The sequence below is a fragment of the Idiotropiscis lumnitzeri genome, chromosome 7 (assembly GCF_059441095.1).
Source record: "Idiotropiscis lumnitzeri isolate Australia: NSW breed Sydney's pygmy pipehorse chromosome 7, RoL_Ilum_1.0, whole genome shotgun sequence".
In the NCBI taxonomy this organism is placed as follows: domain Eukaryota; kingdom Metazoa; phylum Chordata; class Actinopteri; order Syngnathiformes; family Syngnathidae; genus Idiotropiscis; species Idiotropiscis lumnitzeri.
The window spans coordinates 20,782,230-20,803,489 of NC_142397.1; the positions used below are offsets into that span (position 1 = coordinate 20,782,230).

General features: G+C 42.1%; 1 protein-coding gene across 4 annotated transcripts in view; it reads left to right on the plus strand.

Annotated features, from left to right (window-relative positions):
* LOC148333989 (RNA-binding protein Musashi homolog 2-like) overlaps window positions 1–21,260 on the plus strand; it is a 127,668-nt gene that overhangs the window by 98,017 nt on the left and 8,391 nt on the right. For 2 of the 4 annotated variants that reach the window (XM_088300025.1, XM_088300024.1), the window contains exons 9-12: window positions 3,038–3,152; window positions 6,766–6,840; window positions 16,085–16,204; window positions 17,294–17,497. In XM_088300025.1, coding sequence (XP_088156151.1) covers window positions 3,038–3,152; window positions 6,766–6,840; window positions 16,085–16,204; window positions 17,294–17,497 — 514 coding nt within the window. The remainder of the gene's footprint in view (window positions 1–3,037; window positions 3,153–6,765; window positions 6,841–16,084; window positions 16,205–17,293; window positions 17,498–21,260) is intronic. The other 2 variants (XM_088300027.1, XM_088300026.1) reach the window with 1 other exon arrangement.

Sequence of the window (21,260 nt, forward strand, 5' to 3'; positions counted from 1 at the left end):
GATCCTCTCTCGCTCTCGCCCTTTCACCTCCTCTCTCCCTGTTCTTCTTCAGCACATGCATACGCCGCATACATACATCACAACCATCAGTCATGCACAAGCTGTCACAATACACACAACATGCCACACGCTTTTCAAAATGAATTGTAATCAAACTTAGCTTTTTGCGAACCCTTTATCTTAAGCAAAATGGTTGAGAAAATAGCAACACTGGTTTGAAATTCCCTCTCTTTGGCAGGACGAAATTGGTCCATGTGACGGAGCAGCTCCGTCAATAAGGACAGCATGTGACGGAGCAGCTCCGTCAATAAGGACAGCACAGCACAGCATGGTCCCGGAAGCGCAATTGCGCACACGCCTGCACCGCACATTCCCATACTGACGCATTCAATTTCATCCCGTGAAATACATACGCACCCACCTGGCACCACTTCAATACCACGTCAGTCACAGTTTTAATAGAGCGACCGAGGGTGCACACTTGGTAGTTTTATTATGAATGGAAGCATACATGGACACATACACGCGCGCATGTTCAATTGAACAACTCACCAGTCACGAGACGCGGCAGACAACAGCCACGACATAGAGGAAGACCAAACAGCGGGGGAGCTTCCGCGTTCCTTAAATATGTTTGTTTTGCGCGTCAATTATGTCAGCTGATGCCCAAGGGGAGGGGTGAATCTTATATAAAGTAAGTTGTTTGGAAAGAGAGGGAAGAGAGATTGAGAGGTGCTGCAGTGAAGGTAGTACTAGAGAGCAAGACAGTGACGCATTTTGTAAAGTAGCTGATATGGTAGTTATGGTTGAACTCCATTCAGTGGTTTTGTAAATATATAGATAGACACCCTTATTTTTGGAAATTACTATATTGTCACTTTTTGGGTTTTTGGACTTTTGGGGGACTTTTCACTGTGTTGCACTTTGGAAGGGCTGCACAATAAACATCACTGTTGCACATATTCTGGCTACGCCATTTGTTTTGGAGGAGGTCGAAAAGGAACCCGCGACAGTCCATTTAAGTGCCGTATTTTTTTGTTTTGGCCTCTCAAACAGATACTTCTCAGAATGAGAACAATGCATTGTCACACAGCACCGTGACATTTTGCAGAACACAACAACAATGGTAGTTGAGCAGCTCACCGGACAATCAACAGTGCAGTACAATGGCGACTGGCAACTCGTCGTCTGTCAATGATGTAATTCCCGATGAATACCAGAGATCGAAGAACAAAAGAATTTTCAATGTTAGGGTGTTGCTATGGGTCTATGATCTAACTATGATGATATCTAGGAGGTTTGTGTCACAAAAAAAATTAAATAACGTGGGTATTCTTAAAATAGATTTATGACTCGAAATACGGTTGGTTAAGTTCACTTTGCACTTGGTCTTTAACTGAGGCCAATCCTAATCCAAATGAATATACACATCAACTCTTTCCTACTTCAGTCTCTTTAAATAACCCAATTGCGTCCAAAAAAAAAAAAACCTGACGCGGGTATTCTTAAAATAGGTTTATGACTCGAAATACGGTTGGTTAAGTTAATTTCGGTCTTGGTCTTTCACTGGGGGCAATCCTCACCCAAAAAAATGTACATGTCTATGTCAGGGTTCGCCTTTCGGCGAAGAGGAGGGGGACCCAAAATACGAGGAAGTAGGGATAAGGGTAACTTAAAGGGAATTTATTTAACAAAACAAAACCAAAAGGCAAACAAGGTACTGGGGCAAACAAACGTGGCTGGGTGCAAAAATGACGAAGACGAACTAAACGTGACTAAAGAGAACAAAAGCCGAGGAATAAAGACAGTGACAAAAACCAGGGACATGAGCGGGAGCGAGAGCGAGAGCGAGAACATGAGCGTGAACGAGATCAGGAAGCGGTCGTGACAGTCCAAATGGAGCAGACAAGGCCAGGGTGGTGATGTCCGTGAATGGGGCAATCGCGTATCGCGGGCGTAGCGGGAGCAATGCACCGACGGAGTGAGGTGTTTAAATAGTCCATTGATTAGGAGCGCAGATGGGAGTCAGGTGTGCGAGGCTAACGGGGAACAGGTACGTGGCTGGTGGGGACGGAGTGCTGAGGGGAAACGCCCCTACTCAGCTGACAAAACAAACACAAGCACATGGCATGGGAGGTGAAAAACAACAAACAAAAACCCTGACATGACCGACACGGGTCATGACAGTCTACTCATTCCCACTTCAGTCTCTGGAAATATCCCAATTGGTGCTTTATGCCGTGCACGTCCTCACCGTGATCAGCAAAGAAGCAGTGTGTACGTCCTCCCATCCTACACAGATGTAGCTCTCACTTCTAACCTTTTATCTTGAAGTGGTCAAAGGTAGGGATGTCCACATGAATTTTGGTGCCAATTGATTACCGTTTTTGGACGTTATAAGCAATGGAAGTACAAAAACTTCCAATGGAAAGTTTGTAATTGGTCCTTTTCGTGACTCCCACCAAGACATTGAGAGAGCGAAGGGGGGCGTGCCTATATTCTTCATTAAAAGTGAACGTTTTTGAAATTGTCACTTTTTTCCTAATTTCTCCAAAATGAATGGATAAATAAGAAAATGATGGCTAATTTCAGTTCCAGGAGTAAAATTATGTGAACTGAACTTGTTAGTGAAAAATGTCTGTATAATTCCTTTAAGGGAGACAAATACTTTTGCAAGCCTCTGTAGTTCAAAATCCCTGCTGTGGATCAAGTGGTGGACAAAAGTTGATCAATTTAGTTTTTCAAACTTCTCTTTAACTTCTTACTGTTCAATGTCTCCCTTTTGCTGGTCACCCCTAAGGCAGGGTTTCTAACATTGCAAATGAAGACTTCTTTTGCCAATTTGTAGTTGGCATATTTTATTCAAGTTGAACATTTCAGCAACACATTTTTTATCCAGTAATACATGTAATGTGAACTGTCAGAGGTTTTGAGAACTTGCGAGATAAATATTTTGGGGAATTTTACTTTGCAAAGCTGTTATATTCCATTTCATTTTTTTACAGTGCCATGATCCCTAATTGCATATGCTTTTCAGGTAGAATGCAAAAAAGCCCAACCAAAAGAAGTAATGTACCCACCTGGGACATGGGGTCGAGCCAGAAGTCTGCCATATACAATGGATGCCTTCATGATTGGTATGGGCTTGCTGAGTAAGTAAAACGTTCAGTTTCATGTGGCATACATACATGCATGTGTTTTGGGCATGTATTTAAACTTTCTCGTTCCCCAGCATTAACAATTTGCCATTTCACGAGTTAAGGAAAAATGTTGAAATCTGTTTGGCAAAGTCACACATATTTTCAACCTTTCTGAATTGAACATTTGTGAAAGAAATATGAATTTGAAATATGGACATCATATGTTTCAGCGCGTCAGGGACTGTTAGGCTGGATAGTAACAATGCGGGTTCAAGTGTCCCATTTTGATCAAGCATTTTCATTGTTAGGGCGTTGCAATGGGTCTAACTATGAATCTAGGACGTTTGCGTTAAAAAAGGGCTCGACAGTGCGCTCAATATACTGTGTTTAAAATTATTATGCAAAGTACATCCATCCATTATCTGTACCGCTTCTCCTCACTAGGGTTGTGGGGGGTGCTGGAGCCTATCCCGGCGATCTTCGGGCAGTAGGCGGTGTACACCCAGAACTAGTTGCCGGCCAATCGCAGGGCACACTTAGACGAACAACCATTCATGCTCACACTCATACCAAGGAGCAATTTAAAGTGTTCAGTCAACCTACCATGCATGTGTTTGGAATGTGGGATGAAACCGGAGTACCCGGAGGAAACCCACGCAGGCACGGGGAGAACATGCAAACTCCGCACAGGAAGGCTGGAGCCGGAATCAAACCCACAATCTCTTCATTGTCAGGCCCTCGTGCTAACCAGTCGTCCACCGTGCTGCCCTGCAAAGTACATTTTACTCAAATTTTCATGAACAATTGATGCAAAATGTCAGTCACTATAATTTTCAGATCATCAGCCGTCAGACTTTATTTAAAATTTCACTGAACAAATCTCGAAATGTATTTATGTATGTATTTTTACAATAAATACAATAAATAACGTTATCGACTGTTAGAAATTATCAATCACATCAGAATTTAAATGCCATACAATACAATGTAACTTTATTCAAGATATTGTACAGACTGTAAAGAAATCAAAATGGTCAAAAAACAATTTTTTTTAAAGTTTTTATTTTAGTCTACTTTTGCGCAGTGCATTTTCCTAATTTTACTCATAAAATTTCTCTCCCTTCTACATAAAAAAATGATTGTGCCCAAGAAGACTGTTTACAAGTCTTTTTGTATTTTTTTACAGATTCTTTACAGTGTTATAGTATCATTGCAAGTCAGCATAGTGTAGTTTTTTCCATTTTAAAATGCACTAAACATCCATCCATCCATTATTTGCCGCTTAACCGGGGTCGGGTTGCTGAGGCTGCAGCTTCAGCATTGAAGCCCAGACTTCCCTCTCCCCAGCCACGTCTTCTAGCTCTTCCAGAGGGATCCCAAGGGGTTCCCAGGCCAGCCAGGGGAGACTATAGTCTCTCCAAAGTGTCATGAGTTGTCTTCAAAGCCTCCTGTCGGTGGGACATGCTTAGAACACCTCACCTGGAAGGCATCCAGGAGGCATCCTAATCAGATACTCGAGCAACCTCATTTGGCTCCTCTCAAAGGGGTGAAGCAGTGGCTCAACTGAGTCCTTCTCGGCTGGCCGAGTTTCTCACCCTATCTCCAAGCGAGAGCCCAGAAAACCCTAAGGAGTAAACTCATTTTGGCCGCATGTAACCGAGATCCTGTTCTTTTGGTCACAACCCACAGATCGTGATCGTAGGTGAGGGCAGAAACGTAAATCGACTGGTAAACCGAGAGCTTCTCCTTCTGGCTCAGATCCTTCTTCACCACGACAGACCAGTACAGGGTCCGCATCATAGCAGATGCTTTACCGATCCACCTGTCGATCTCTTGCTCCATCCTCCTTTCACTCCTGATCAAGATCCCAAGATACTTGAACTCCTCCACTTGGGGCAGTATCTATATTTGAAATAAACATAGCAAACAAAAAAATCTCTTCCCTGACTTGGAACCACACTGCTCCTCCTGAATCTGAGATTCAACCTCCCGACAGACCCTCCTCTCCAGCACCCCTGAATACACCTTATCAGGGAGGCTGATGACTGTGGTTCCTCTGTAATTGGAACACACCCTTCGGTTCCCCTTCTTAAAAAGACGGACCACCACCCAGAACTGCCAATCCAGAGACACTGCCAACGATATCCACACAATGCTGTAGAGCCATCACAGCCCCACAACATCCAGAGCATTTAGGAACTCTGGGCAGATCTCATCCACCCTCGGGGCTTGGCCACAGAGGAGCTTGTTAAACACATTGGTTACTTCAACGCCAGAGATAGGTGAGTGCACCTCGGAGTCTTCAGGCTCTGCTTCCTCACTGGAAGCCATGTTGGTGGAATTGAGGTGGTCTTCGAACTAACAACGTCCCAAGTTGAGGTCAGCATCAACCCATCTCCACTATAAACAGTGTTAATGGTGTACAGCTTCCCTCTCCTGAGACGCTGGATGGTGGACCAGAATTTCCATCTGGAAGTCGTTTTCCATGGCCTCACTGAACTCCTCCCACGCCCAAGTTTTTGCTTCAACAACCACCGAAGCCGTATTCCGCTTGGCCAGTCGGTACCTGTCAGCTGCCTCCTAAGTCCTACAGGGCTAAAAGGTCAGATAGGACTCCTCCTTCAGTCCGCCAGTGTCCACCAGCGGGTTCGAGGGTTGCCGCCACAACAACAGGCACCAACCAGCTTCCGGCCACAGCTTCGATCGACTGCCTCAACAATGGAGACAAAATATGGTCCACTCTGACTCAATGTCCTCTGCCACCCCGGGACATGGCAAAGTTCTGCAGGAGGTGGGAGTTGAAACACTTTCTGACAGGGGATTCTGCCGGACATTCCCAGCAAACCCTCACAATACGTTTGGGTCATCACCATCATCGGAGCCAACTCACCACCAGGTGGTGATCAGTTGACAGCTCCGCGCCTCTCTTCACCCGACTATCCAAAATATGTGGCCACAAATCTGAGCCGATCATCGAACTGCGGCCTAGGGTGTCCTGGTGCACATATGGACAAGCATGGTATTCATTATGGACAATCCATGACAAGCACAAAAGTCCTGTAACAGAACACTGCTCTGGTTCAGATTACGGGGCTGCTGATGTAACGCCTACACTTTGACAACATTACTCATTCACTTAACACAAAACAACACACATGTCCAAATGTCCAAATTGCATGTAAAAGGCTTGGTCACCCCATTGGTTAAAGTAAGCGTAACCTTGGTATCACAATGTCTGCTGACAGCAATTATTATAATGATACTGTATATTCTCCTTTAATGAGCAATCCTCCTAATGTATTTTGATCTTACTCAATGGTCTGTGCTTTTCAGTGGATGTTTTTAATAACTTTATTTGATCATGTTTGTCTGGCAGTGACAGGTTTCTCCAGTCTGTATGTTTCAATGCTTAACTGATTTGTTTCCACATAAGGGGACGCCTGATTCCGTCACTCTCTGAGAATTTCTGATACCATGTGATTTTCATCTTTTACGCTGCCATGATGATTGAAAGTCTGTCTCTTATTTATATTTGAAATCGTTGGTTCTTTTATCACAGCCATGATGTATACAGTATTTAAATTGTGCCACAATTTTACTTCTAGATATTTTTTCTCTTATTCAGGTGATCCCAATATTGTAGCAACTTATGGCAGAGGATACAGTGTTCTTTCTCCAAGTTACAGTTATCAATTTCCAGGTACGTTCTCTCACCTCACGACCTTCTCTTACCTTTGATCTGTTTCATTTGTAGTTCTTTTATACAGGTGTTTCTTGTTTTTTGATTAACCAGTGACAAAGGTTTTCCTGGTGAAATACACTCAGTCTGAGAGTTTGTGGTTTTGGAGTCGATTATCCCATCAATCAATCGGGGAATTGCGTCATTTGCAAAATGAATAGAACATATCGTGTAGTGTACTAACACCATAGGGTGCGTTCTAACTAATGATGGTTGCATATAGTAACTCTTTCATTCCCCAAGACTTACTTGTGCGTCCTTGTTTTTTTACGTGATAGTATGCTGAAGGGTCTGACGCAACCTATGACAGAGAAAGAGCCTTGTCTGCGTTGTAAATCATGTAAAAATTGTCCAGGAGGTGGCAGAGTTGTAAGAGATCCACCAGAATCACACTACAGAAGAAGAATGTAACGGAAGAGGAGTCGGGTTATGGACGAGTGAGCAAACAAGAGAGTACTAGACATCGCACATTAGCGATGGAAATTCAATACATTTTACCCATGAGGGTATTAAAAAAATAATAATAAATAAATCTTCCAGTACTCATGACAAACTGGACAGAGTTGCTTTTGATGAGAGGTTGACACTCTGTCCTCATGAACGCAAGCAGCCATCTCAAAGATGTGCCGCGTGCCCCACAGGGGGGCACGGATCACTTCGCCGGAGTTTTCACTCAGCAAAGTCGACCAATACAAGCCGGATTTGGACCCCGATTTGTCAGAAGAATATCTAACGTGAGTGAAAGCAGCAGAGAATTATCACCGGAGACACCTGAACAAGTAGGTCAGTACTAAATAGCTTGCAAGTTCCTATTCAAAGCTTTGTCACCACTCATGCCCTTATCAGTCCCTTTTATGTACATTAATATGCCCTACTATATTATGAAGTGGCCAGTCATACTATTATTGTACAGATCATGCGTCCTGTACATGTAGATGAAATATGTCACATACATGTGCAGTAGATAGCACTGTAGCCGACTGGTTAGCACGATGGCCTCACAGTGAGAGACAGCATCGGTCGTGGGTTCAATCCCGGCTCCGGCCATCCTGTGTGGAGTTTGCAAGTTCTCCCCGTGCCTGCGTGGGTTTCCTCCGGGTACTCCGGTTTACTCCCACATTCCAAAAACATGCATGGCAGGCCGATTGACACTCTAAATTGCCCCTAGGTATGAGTGTGAGCGCGGCTGGTTGTTCGTCTCTGTGTGCCCTGCAATTGGCTGGCAACCAGTTCAGGGTGTCCCCCGCCTACTGCCCGAAGATAGCTGGGATAGGCTCCAGCACCCCCCGCGACCCTAGTGAGGACAAGCGGTATTGAAAATGGATGGATGTGCAGCAGGACGCATACACTCGATAGGCGGACTTGTGTATCGTCATTAGAGGCTGTGTGCATAAAGAAATTACATTTGGTTCCGTCAGGAAATCTGCTAAAACCGTTGCTGCTCATTTGATTTTTTCAGTAAGTTAGAGGAATGAGGAGAAATACATCTAAGCAGCATGTGTGTATTTATGTGTGTACATGGTAAGAGAGAGACAGAGAGGAAAGACACAGAGAGGGAAAGAGAGCGAGAGAGAGAGAAAGAAATGTGAAAATATAAATGTATTGCAACAATTGTGTGGTAATTGTACTTATTTCTACAAATTAGCAGCAAAAGAGCTCATTGAATTGCTGGTGCAAAGAAAGGTGAATAAAAATATTTATACTTCAGCAATAAAATATCCCATATGTGCAATTGTTTATATTTCTGTAAATTACAGGGCGTGGATCTCGAAGTGTTTGGAACGCCAGCCAAAAGACATCACTTTCACAGCGACCACTGGACCACTGGATGTTGCAGCAAACATCGGACTTCCTTCAGCTGTTTATTACCAATGAGCTGCTCCAGCACATCACAGATGACACACAGACCACTTTGCAAACAATTATTTTGAGGGAAAATCCAGCGGTCTGTACCACTCTCTCAACATGCCTTGCACCAAGGCAATTGTTTAAGTACGTTCAAGTAATTCAAACAAACACTTATTTTTGTTTTTACTTAACCTTTATCCAAAATATTTTGCTTTCCTTGACTAGTATGAATAATTTAACACTGAATTACCCACAAAACTGTTTGCATCAGGAATGGTCCGGATTACCACTACTTCTTATGTGCATCACAGACCAGGCTTAATAGCCAGTGAGAGGCGCGAACAAAATACCAAAGTACAAAATAACAGGGATCAACAAAACACAAGGACTTGACTGAAAATGAACTAAATGGCTATGAAAACTGAAACACGCCGAGGAACAGACTACAGGCACTTGACAAGAGACAATGAATCAACAAGGACTGAAAGGAACCAGGGAACTGTACACAAACAAATTGCCGAGACAAGGAACACCTGGACAAGACAGAAAGGGTTGGATGGAGCTGATTGGTCAAGACTAGGACGACAAGCACAGGTGGACACAATAAGCTTTAACGAGAGACACAAAAGGAACACAAGGAAAAAGATTAAACAAAATACTAAAACCAAAAACAACAAACACAGACCATGACAGTTATTATTATATTTGTATGAGAAGGAAACTAGATTGATTTTGCTGATTTCAAAATGGATCCACGGGCTGGAGGAAAATAATGTGCATGCCCTGGCCGGTGTATACAGCAGCCTGGCTCACCAGGAAATCGCTCGGTGTTCTGAAATTCCTTCCTACCCATCGAGACGTCCTACCATGCCATGCATGCACACAATGATTTTGTGGGAAGTTTGTCCTACCTGTCGTTTGTTTGATTAAAAGTGGGGAGTACTTAATATTTTTATTTTCATTGAATGTTATTTGAATTTTTGCCTCAAAATAAAAATCTCAAAACTGATGTGTGTTTCTGTTGCGCACATTACTCACACAGTGTATGTATGCCACACTCGTTTGAATTTGCCAGTAAAAGTTGTTCGTAAAAATATCTATGCCTATACATATATAAATTAAAAACTGTCAGGACGTCCGACCTGCTTGCGACTACGTATATTTTACTAAGGGATTTTTTTTGTTCTACCCATATGCTTGGAAACAAATCAATCTGAAAGTTCACGATAGTACTTTGCTGACAAATTAGCCTCTGGTAGGAGGTTTCGCATGGGTACGACATTTTGACACATGAGGCTGTCAAATCAGCCTATGGTAGGACGATTTGTACAGGTAGGACATTTTGTCAGAACACCGGTTTTCCAGACTGCCTACTGCCCCACAGTCTCTCCTAACACACACTCCTATACACTTGACTGTAAATAAAGTGTTTAGCGGCATTATTCGCATTTTGACAGCGTACGCATTTTTCCGATGTTTGATAATAGGACAAGAAATTGACTCTTTCACCTTTTTTTACGGACCAGGCGCAGCACCAGGATTTTTTCTCTCCCGAGGCTATGGGGGGGTGGGATTGACATGTGTGGGGGCTGAGAAAATCAAGAATTGATTTTTATGATTTAGTTGAGAGATTCTCTCATTTTTATAAATAAAAATATCATACACACAAATCAATTTGAAAATAGAGATTTGGACCCTACCATCCAATCACAGTAATTGATTTGACCCTTTTGACGGTCAGTCCTCCGGATCCTTATTCATAAAAATTGGCGGACTCTGACCGCATTCCGAGATTGAGACAGATTTCTGACGCGGCTCATATGCATCACACCAAGCATGTCTTAAGTCTCATCATCTCATCATGTCTAATGTCAGTCGTGAAGGTTTATTTTATACACTTAGTGATCATTAAAAATGCTATGTTTCTTTAAAACTGCCTTTCCTTCAAAATATATTTTATAACGATGTCAGTATTACTTGGGCTGTGCTTCATATAGAATTTCAAGACAGCACATCGCATCCATCCTTTTCCTCGGATGCTTACCCTGTTGTTTGTTATGACAAGCTTGAGCCTGTCTGAGCAGTCTTTGTCAATCACAGTCAACCATTCATATTCACACACCTCACTAAGTGAAAACTGAGTTTGGACCACAAACCGTGTTTTGATTCACATGACACCCATGGAGGTCCAGTTGCTCATGGCTGCTCTACATTGCACTGCATTTTTCTCAAAATTGGAGAACACACCACACCATTTCTTCTATTGACAGCTTCCCCCTGATGCATGATGTACGGTAGTTGTACTGCCTGTGATGCTGCACACAGGGCAGAGAGGTTGCAGGCTGATGCACTTTCACTAGAGTAAACAAGCCTGTATTTTCTCAGAGTCTGTCAACAGCGGGCTGTCTATTTTGGGGGAAAGGGTGGACGGTAGCACCAATTAGATCTTTGCCAGGCCTCACTGCTCTCAAAAATACCAGCATGAAATAAATTATTAGCCTTGATGGGAGGCATCAAAAATTGCGTGCGTGTGTTCGGGAACTTAATGTTAATACAGTACAATACAATGCTTTTTTTGTGGCCACTTTCTGCTTTTACGGTGTCTAAAACTATCAGAATTTAGTTCTGTTTTTTAATGGAAAATATGCTACTCATTAAATATCTGCAAAGCATTCATTCATACAGTTGTTTTGCAACCATTTACTCTTTTTTTAATTAACGTATATATATATTCCACAAGGGAAACAGCCTTGCCAGAGTATATATATATATATATATATATATATATATATATATATATATATGTGTGTGTATATATATATATATATATATATATATATATATATATATGGATAAGTAACATGAAAAGGGGCCGGTGTATTGGGGGGAAGTTTGATTGTGTGTGCGTGAATGAGAGGGTGAGCATATGCGTTTGTCTGAAAGAGTGTGAGAATATAATGTGTGCGTTTGTTAAAGATAAACAGAAGGAGTTAGGGAGATGGGCAAGTATTGTAAGTATAGAAAGAAGGGACGACTGCACATTGCTAAAGGTGAAATTCTTTAATTCTAATTATTTAGCAAAAATTACCAAAGATTTCTTATACTGCTGGGGATTTAAGCAATTTCACTGGCAATAACTACCATGACAAATGTACTTAAGTCAAGAAAATTTATTGCAGAAATTAGAAAATATGTTTGTTCTATTGCCATTTAAAAAAAAAATATTTCTCAATTATTTTCTTGAAACATGTGGAAATCTGCCCTTGAAAAAAGCCCTTTCCCTATTTTCAGGCCTTTTAACAAAAACATTTTCTTTTGGCAGTGTTATGAGTGAAATTTGATTAATTTCAAGAAAATTATATATTTTGCTTAAATTTAATAAACGTACTTCAGATTTTGAAATTTGCAGTCCAGAAGGAGACAATGTAAGAAAAAATGCTGCCTGTTGATTAAAGAGAGGTGCCTAGCAAATGTATTCTAATGTGCTCTGTCCTCGGTGTGTCAAAAACAGAGGAGCGTCATTTTGCTGAGGCATGTGCAAGGCAGTTTCTTGACATTGTTAATCAGTGGGGGATTGCTGACAAAATCACCACAGTTGGAACAGACAGCGCTCCAAACATGGTAGCTGCAGGAAGGATACTACCCTTTGAGGATTTGCCTGCATCACACATCTTGTACATTGTCATGTCCCTTCCAGAAGGTGGTTTCAATGGTATACTAGCCAAGTGTCGCAAAGTGGCGGGACATTTCAAACACGGTCCAGCCAACTCAGATGAGTTGAATGCTCAGCAAGCTTCCCTTGGACAAGCCCAGGAGCCACTCGTGCAAGATGTTCCCACGTGGTGGAATTGCACTCTTGAAATGATCAAGCGCGTCAGACGTAATAGAGATCCACTGCATGCAACACTGTCTCAGCATCATCACAATATGTCCCTCCCAACAAATGCTGAATATGAGAAGATGGAAAAGATGGAAACCTTCTGCAGCCATGCAGGTACATCACTGAGCTCCTTAGTGGGGAAAAATATGTGTCTTGCTCAGTGGTTTTACCAGCCTTGTGCCACCTCCAGCAAGCAATGAAGATATCAGATGATGATCCTGCATACATTCTGAGATTTAAGACTGCCTTCACACAGGAACTCAAACAGTGGAGGGAGAAAACAAACCTGGAATGGCTGAAAGTGGCAACTGTGCTAGATCCACGATTTAAAGACCTCAAGTGCCTGCCCAGAGCAGAGAGGGGGCGAGTGTGGGCAAAACTGAGTGAGTTTGTGAGTGAGGAAGCTGCTTCACAGCCACCCAGGGAGTACCTTTAGCCACCTAAGAAAAAAAAACGCCCTTCTTCTGGTGGGATCAGACACAGACTCAGATGAGGAGACACCAGTCGACAATACAGTGGAGCGGTACAAGACTGAGCCCTGTGCCACCTTGGATCAGTGTCCATTGAAGTGGTGGTCAGAGCACACTGCTGTCTATGGAAAGATGGCCCACATTGCGCAAAAATACTTGGGAACTCCTGCGACAACTGTCCCATGTGAGAGATTGTTCTCCTTAGCAGGGCACATTGAACAGAAGAGGTGATCTAGTTTGTCACCGGACAATGTCAACAAGATGGTCTGCCTTTGTGATTGGTGGAAGAAGGAAAAGTAAAGACTGTCCTGGAAAAATAGACTGGTCTCGTCGCCTCGTGAGACAGATCTGTTTTATATTGTTAATTAGGCTGTTCAAATATATTCTTAACCTATCTTTATCAGTGTTTATCTTAGTAAAGGACTTATTTTTTGTCAGCAAATTTCATCATTTTGGTAACTCATGCTGCTGTTGTGAAAATTTAAATGAACCATTTTAATCTAGATTAATCTAGATTAACTCCAGGATTGGAGTGAGATTCATCTAGATTAAAATATAATCTATGACCACCACTAATATATCACTAATATATATATATATATATATATATATATATATAGTGACAAATGAAAAAAATAAAAAGGGTTTAATAAAGCAAGGCCTGAGGTGGGTTTTAGTCCGGTCCACAAATCGGCCCTGGTGCGCGAGGCAGCCAAAAGTTCATCTCAAAAATTGCCTCTGAACGCGTCAAAAGCACCTGTTGTCCGTTCCTGCTTCAGTCCCTTGACCATGGTCGGGGCAAGCAGGAGAGGTCCTTCTCCAAGGCTGGAGTTGCCTCTGGGATCGCGGCTGGCTCAGGTCGAATGACACGCCACAGGAAGACAATGGTTGCACTCTAGCCTCGCTTTATTTTCATACATTTTCTCCTTTTGCTGCTATACTTTTTTTAATTCCCTCACTCAAAACACTTCTCGCTCATCATACCAGCATACACGCACCTCTTCACTTTACTGCCCTCTTCCTCACGCATGCGCATTCCTCACCCACACGTCACACACAAGCTTGACACAATACTCGCAACACAATACTACTAACTGTGCGTACTTACTTGCCAATTTTTATGAATAAGGCTGCAGGGTCGAGGCCACCCAAAATACGGCCGGAGGGCGCGTGCCTGACGCAAAAAAGGGTCGTGCCCAGCTGTTCTATTTACTAATTATGGTTAGTGTGTGTTATGCGTAGTGTGTGTTACTAGTCTAAGTAGACAGTATTCTGGGTTAGAAAGTGGAAGGGATTTCTGTCACCATGACTGTAGTTGTCAGTGCTGATGGTTGATCAATTTCACTAGGCAAGCGAGGCACGCCTGTCAATTTAATTTAATAGGATAATTTATTACTCATTATTACTATTACATTATTATTCAATTGTTGATTAAGTCACTTCCTTCAAATGCTCATCCTTAGGCACACACATATTCACTTAGCATGATTCATTAAAATAGCATGGAATATACAGTATGAAATATAGTCTGCCTATCGTACTGTTAAACAAATTCAGCGACAATATTCAAATCTTGTTTGACCTTTGCGTCAGCCTCTGATACCAAAAACCTTTTAAGGAGGAGATAAGTACCGTGGCAAAGAAAATTCCCTTTCATCTAAATTCAGGACATTGACTTTAGCTTTTCACCAACAATGAGTCACTGACATAGGTTTAATGCAGCGTAACATTTTCCTGGCTGCTCAGCATCTCACAGAGGGTCCACAAAGCACTGGACCTTACTCATTACAATATACTAATCTGTTGAGGCAATTTAGTAAAGCTCCAATGTCAAGATGCAAAAACCTTCGAGAATTACATTGAATGTATCCTACTTTTTTCACCTGTTAAAAACAAACAAATACAATTCTTTAACTGTATTTCAAGAGGTTAAGTGAAACCCTCAAAAGTAACTAGCCGGTTTCACACGAATGCCAGTTATTATTTTAAAAGAGAAAAGTGTGACGGGCTTACGACTTACTTACTCTTAAAACACATTAGTAAAAATAATGTTTCAAATCAAGTCTCTGGATGTCCCGCTGTCTGCTATAGATACATTTTTCTTTCACGTGCATGATTTCACGCTGAGTCTTTTACATCCGTACTTGTACACAAAAAATGAAGGGACTATGAACTGCTGTTTGGTGCCTCGGCACAAACAACTGTAAGGACTCGTCCAGCAGGGCCCCATGGCTGTAGGCCTCGTCAAGAGGCGCTCACCATCAAGCCCCACCTTCAGACCTGGCTCCAGTGGGTGGCTCTAGTGAGCCACCCCCTGGGGAGGGAAAACAACGTCCAAATTATTATTCTCATTATCAGGGGTCGTTGGTTGAGTCATACTTTTTCTGGTACTGTAAACTAAGAACTGTATGTCATGGATGAATTGCCAGGGGCATAAAGCCCCAGTCAACGTCGCTCCTAGGATCACTGAGAAACACAACCCCATCCGCCACGATCAGGTGAGGGCCCAGGGAGGGGTAAAGATTTGGCTACATAATTTTATGTGGAATAATTCATGCAGTTTGGGATCTAAGGTGACTCCTTTACAAACGTCTCTGTGCTTTTTTTTTTTCTTTTTAACTCATGTAATGTAAGGAAAGGTGGAAAAAGTGGTAGTCTTGACACAACCTGATTTGTTTTGAAACGGATGTATGAGCTGAATAAATTGCCCATTTTTCAACATTTAAGGATTCGGGCAGTTTTATTTTCATATCTATACACATTTACACATGATATGTCACGGAATACAATACCAGAGGCCCCTGGTTAGCCCAGTAAGTCCCAAGCCATGTGAATATAGAAATAGTACAAGTATAGAAGAAACCAAGTGGTTGGCTCCTCTTTGTAGTCTTTGCTCAGTTGTTTTATGCTTGCTTGCAAGATGTAGTTTGACAGCTAACAAGATATTGTGCCTCCACAGCTGTTTTATTTTCACAAATAGATGACTGCCGCATTCATGTTTTCCCAGGCTTTCCAGCGACAGCGTATGGATCAGTGACAACGTCACTAGCAGCAACACGTGGCTCAGGTAGGGGAACCCATGGAAGAGGTGGCAGCTACATGGCTTGTGGGCAGAACACAGGGGCAGGTAATTGCTCTATATTCTGTGTGCCCTGGCATGCTGGCCACAAATTTTCTTTTGTTTCTTCATCATAAAGAACACACATATAATACAAACTATATAGAATACTGACGTTCAAATGATCCAATATGTGGGTGCATAAGACTGATAGAAAATGATTGCCTCCTCCTCTGCAACGCCAATTTTTTGAATGATGCAGTGTTGATTGAAATGTGCATGGAAACACCAAATGTTTGTTATTGTGGTTGTATCAATTGATGATTTCTAATATCTTTTTAACTGTAGTATTCTGTTTGCTATTAAGTTCTCTTTTGGAGTTCATTAGTTGGCATCAGGATTTAATAGTTTTAGTAATGCCTCAGCCTTTGGACACTGATATTTCTTTGCCCGGTCTGCCCTTATACTAATTTTTTTTTTAAATGTAAATGTGCTTATACAAAAGAAAACATTCAATTTGTTTTGTTTGTGTTATGACCCAAACATTTTGAACTATACAATGCAGTCAATAAGATGATGATTAAGTATAAGAACTTAAAAGCACAAACAATTATAAGGTAGGCATTTCCAGCCGTACGTTGAACAAAGACAAACCGTTATAAGTCTGAAGTACTCCTCTGGTACATCATCTTGAGTTTATCATCCCGTCAGTATCGCATCTAAAATGGATGAGGCATAATTCTGCTCATTTTCTTTGATTTATGACCACAGTCTGACATAAACGATTGCTTGTTTTCTTAATTTTTGTTCCCATAATGCTTCTGTTGAGTATTTTTTTGTTGTATTTTTTCCACCACAAAAGAGAGTCAATTGAATCTTTGGGTTGCTCTAAATCTATTGCCATTCTAATCGTATATATGCAGTTATGCTTGGACTGAGGGGTATGTGCTCGTGTTGTCCTGTTTTTAGGGTGATTTGCATAGATGCAGTGTTTATTAAACCGAGTATGTTTTAAAGATGTCTGGTGATGCTTTTGATTGATACGCCATGTAGTCAAACTGTATCACAACATCATAAGGTCAATCCTTCTGATTGATACACTTGGCTGTGTGTCAGAACAGCATTCAGAAAACATGTTTCACTTCTACCATCTGCCAGGACTCCCTGATTATGGGTTGTGCTCTTTGGCTGGAACCAGCGGTGACATGAGGGGTGGAGTACACTACTCTGTATCTGACTATGGCTCCCTCGGGCCACCAACAGCAGCTCAGATGCTACCTAATGAGCATGCCAGCGCGGCCTGCAATTCTCCCGCTGCCCTTCAGCACCACCTTCACAGTCCGGACCCTTTTAAGAGCCCAGGTGTGTAAATTCATGTGTCCACTCCTCCCACAGGTTTTTTTTCTCAAGGATAGTGGTTAATGTGGTAAGCATGCATTTGTGAATGTAATGGACATTTGCCTGTAATTTGCTGCATGCATTCCATAGCACTGACTTTGCAGCAGTGTTCATTTGCCCACTTCTGTTTTATTATTGACTCTATAGTACATAATTTCTCATTTTCACTGTTGTCTTAAATATTTAATTTTCATTTTCAAGGGGGTAGATCCTCATCAATCTAATTAACTTTAAGATGACATCACAAAATACAATCTATTAACGGTTAGAGGGATGTAGGAAATTGTGTCCTATTTAGTACAATACAATACATCCATTATTTGTACCGCTTCTCCTCATTAGGGTCGCGGTGGATGCTGGAGCCTATCCCAGATATCTTTGGGCAGTAGGCGGGGTACACTCTGAACTGGTTACCAGCCAATCGCAGAGCACACATAGACAAACAACTATCCGTGCTCACACTCATACCTCGGGCCAATTTAGAGTGTCCAATCAACCTGCCATGCATGTTTTTGGAAGGTTGGAGGAAACCGACGCAAGGCACGGTGAAAACATGAAAGTCCACACAGAAAGCTCGGAGCCGGAACCCACGACCTCGGCACTGTGAGGCCATCGTGCTAACCAGTCGCCCACCATGTCGCCCACAATAAAATACAATACAATTCAACTTTATTTATATAGCGCATTTCACAACAGGTGGAGCTATAAAGCGCATTCCATATGGGGTAATATAAATTCTAGATTAACTCCAGGATTGGAGTGAGATTAATCTAGATTAAAATATAATCTATGACCACCAGCGGGAAATTAAAACACAGATTAAAACATAAACGATAGATACCAGAAGGTAGAGAGAGAAGGTAGATTTATGTTAAAAATTAATATTGAATTATGAGTATGTTACATGCAGAAAGGTATTCACAATGTTACCCACTTTATATCTTGCAGCATTTTGACTCTCACCCACAATAGATTGATATGGACTTGATAATGAAAACATGAAAAATCCCAAATTATTGGTGTATAAAAAAGAAGATGGGCGACACAGTGGCTCGACTGGTTAGCACGATGGCCTCACAGTGAGAGACATCACTGGTCGTGGGTTTGATCCCGGCTCCGGCCATCCTGTGTGGAGTTTGCATGTTCTCCCCGTGCCTGCGTGGGTTTCCTCCGGGTACTCCGGTTTCTTCCCACATTCCCAAAACATGCATGGCAGGTCGATTGAACACTGTAAATTGCCTTTAGGTATGAGTGTGAGCGCGGATGGTTGTTTGTCTCTGTGTGCCCTGCAATTGGCTGGCAACCAGTTCAGAGTGTCCCCCGCCTACAGCCCGAAGATAACTGGGATAGGCCCCAGCACCCCCGCAACCCTAGTGGGAAAAAGCGGTACAGATAATGGATGGATAAATAACGCAGTAAATATGCAAATTATCCGGTGCCTAACTGCAAATATCCAGACATTAATTGAACTTACACTGGATCTTACAGTTAACATAAATTTTGAGTGAGTTGAAAATATGTTACTTTCTTGTGCCATCTTTGAATGGTATTTTTTATGCAAGAGAGACCATTGCAATTAGATGTGGGAGTGTCGTTTGCTTCGAACCCTGTGTTCTTGAGTTAGGATAGTGGATCTTTTATACTAAACTTTTATCCTCATAAAAATTAAATGTGTTGAGCATGTGTTTTGCATTATGCAAGTATTTGTCCATATTTAACATAGCATTTTTGTCTTATGTCTGATTAGGAAGTGTGTGGTCCTAAGTGCCCCCACGAGTATCACTAATAAAAAAATTGGGGCCATCTCCAGCATTCGTGTTGCCCACCCCTGATACTGAATGTGTAACTTGTATCGCCAGTCTTTCAAAACATATTAGGATAAGACTCTGAATCACCCAGTCATAACAAAGACTTCCATTTAAACTGAGTGACATCACAACTTCTTTGTGGCACTGGTACAATGACATCATGGAAATGGCCCAAAAACATAACTTGAAATAAAATTATTTTACAGTCAGACCATGGAGGCAGCAGAACTTAAACAGAACACAAGCCACGGTGAAATTGATGAATACATGCCAGCGGCAGATTTTAAAATCCCAGCTCGACCCATTTTATTGGTCCCAAAATGTGAACACGTAACAACTGGTGTAATACATGGTACTGGAATCGCAGCAAGTAAAATAGGACTAAAATGTAGTTTCAACAATATGGGTGAAGTTATTATTTCTTATTTTACTACCTTGTAATGTGGATCTTTGGAAATGTGACTTCCACGCTTCAGTCACATACTACCAATGGGCACCCTGTGTAATTTTCTGACTGTCCCGCAGATGGCTCCATGGGTGCAATACTCAAAGCACTTTAGAAAAGATAATCACCAAGAGTCATAAGAAAGAGCATTGGGACTTATTAGGATGAAGTGTACACTATAAACATCTTATACGCTAGTTGAGAGACATTTTACTGGTTGATTGGTTATATTGTTGTCTCTCAAAATCACCAGTGCAATTTCTGCCGTGCATTCATAAGTTGCCTGGTCGTGACAACAATGGGTTTCCCTGTGTGATGAAAGCTAGTGAATAAAAATCATCACACTTTGATTTGATCTTAAATTTTCATTTTAGAGTACGCTGAATTAAGGAGACAAAATGATGAGCTACAGTTGTACGTCACTTCACTTACTAAACTGAAGTAGTTACCTGCAGTCAATCATTCTTATCTTCAAAGGCCTGCACGCTTCTGCAGTTACCCTTCCTTGCATCATTCTGTGGAATCACAGTGGAACTTCCAACTTCCAACACATTAAATACTGGCCAACTCCAGTTTTAGATTAAAATAAATGAATTGACACTGACACTTCCCTGCTGTACTTTCTGTTCATGTTTTTTTTATTGTTGAGTCATAGAGTCATAGGACAGAGATGAACGGACTACTTGCATTTGGGATTCTAGCTGGCAGGAAGTCAAAATGCTTCTGAGCCTTCCTCACCACAGATGTATATAGGCCTCTCCTGAAGTTAATAATCTTGTTGGTGGTGTTCAGGTTCAGGAGACAATTTGCTGGCTGTAGCCCACCTCAAAGGGATTGGAGATGAGACTCGTCACACTTATGCCATCTGCCAACTTGACAATGTGATTCATCCTGAGTGTTGTTCAGCACGTATAGCATAGAGCAAGGAGATCAGTGACTTCAGGAGGAACAAGACATCACAGGCGAGTGTGTGCAGAGGGTCCACACATTCAAGTTACTGGGAGTACAGATTTCCGATGACCACCCCTGGACACACAATACAACAGCAGTGATAAAGAAGGTCCATCAGCGTCTGCACTTCCTGAGGGTCCTCAAGAAATTCAATCTGGACAGCCAGCTGCTGCTGGCCTTCTACCACTCGTCCATCGAGAGCCTGATGACTTATTGTGTCTCCACCTGGTAAGGCAGCTGCACGGAGGCAGACAGAGTGAGGCTCCAGAGGACAGTCAAAACAGCGCAGAGGATTATTGGCTGCCCTTTCTCCTCCCTGCCGCACCCCTACACCACCCATTGCCTCAGCAGAGCTCACAAGATCATCAAGGACAATACTCACCCGAGCTCACACCTCTTCGACCTATGCCCTCTGTCAAGCGCTACAGGTGCATAAAAATAAAGACCAACAGACTGAAAAACATTTTTTCCCCTAGAGCCATATCCATGCTTAACTGTCGTATACAACTACCTTTGCCTTGTA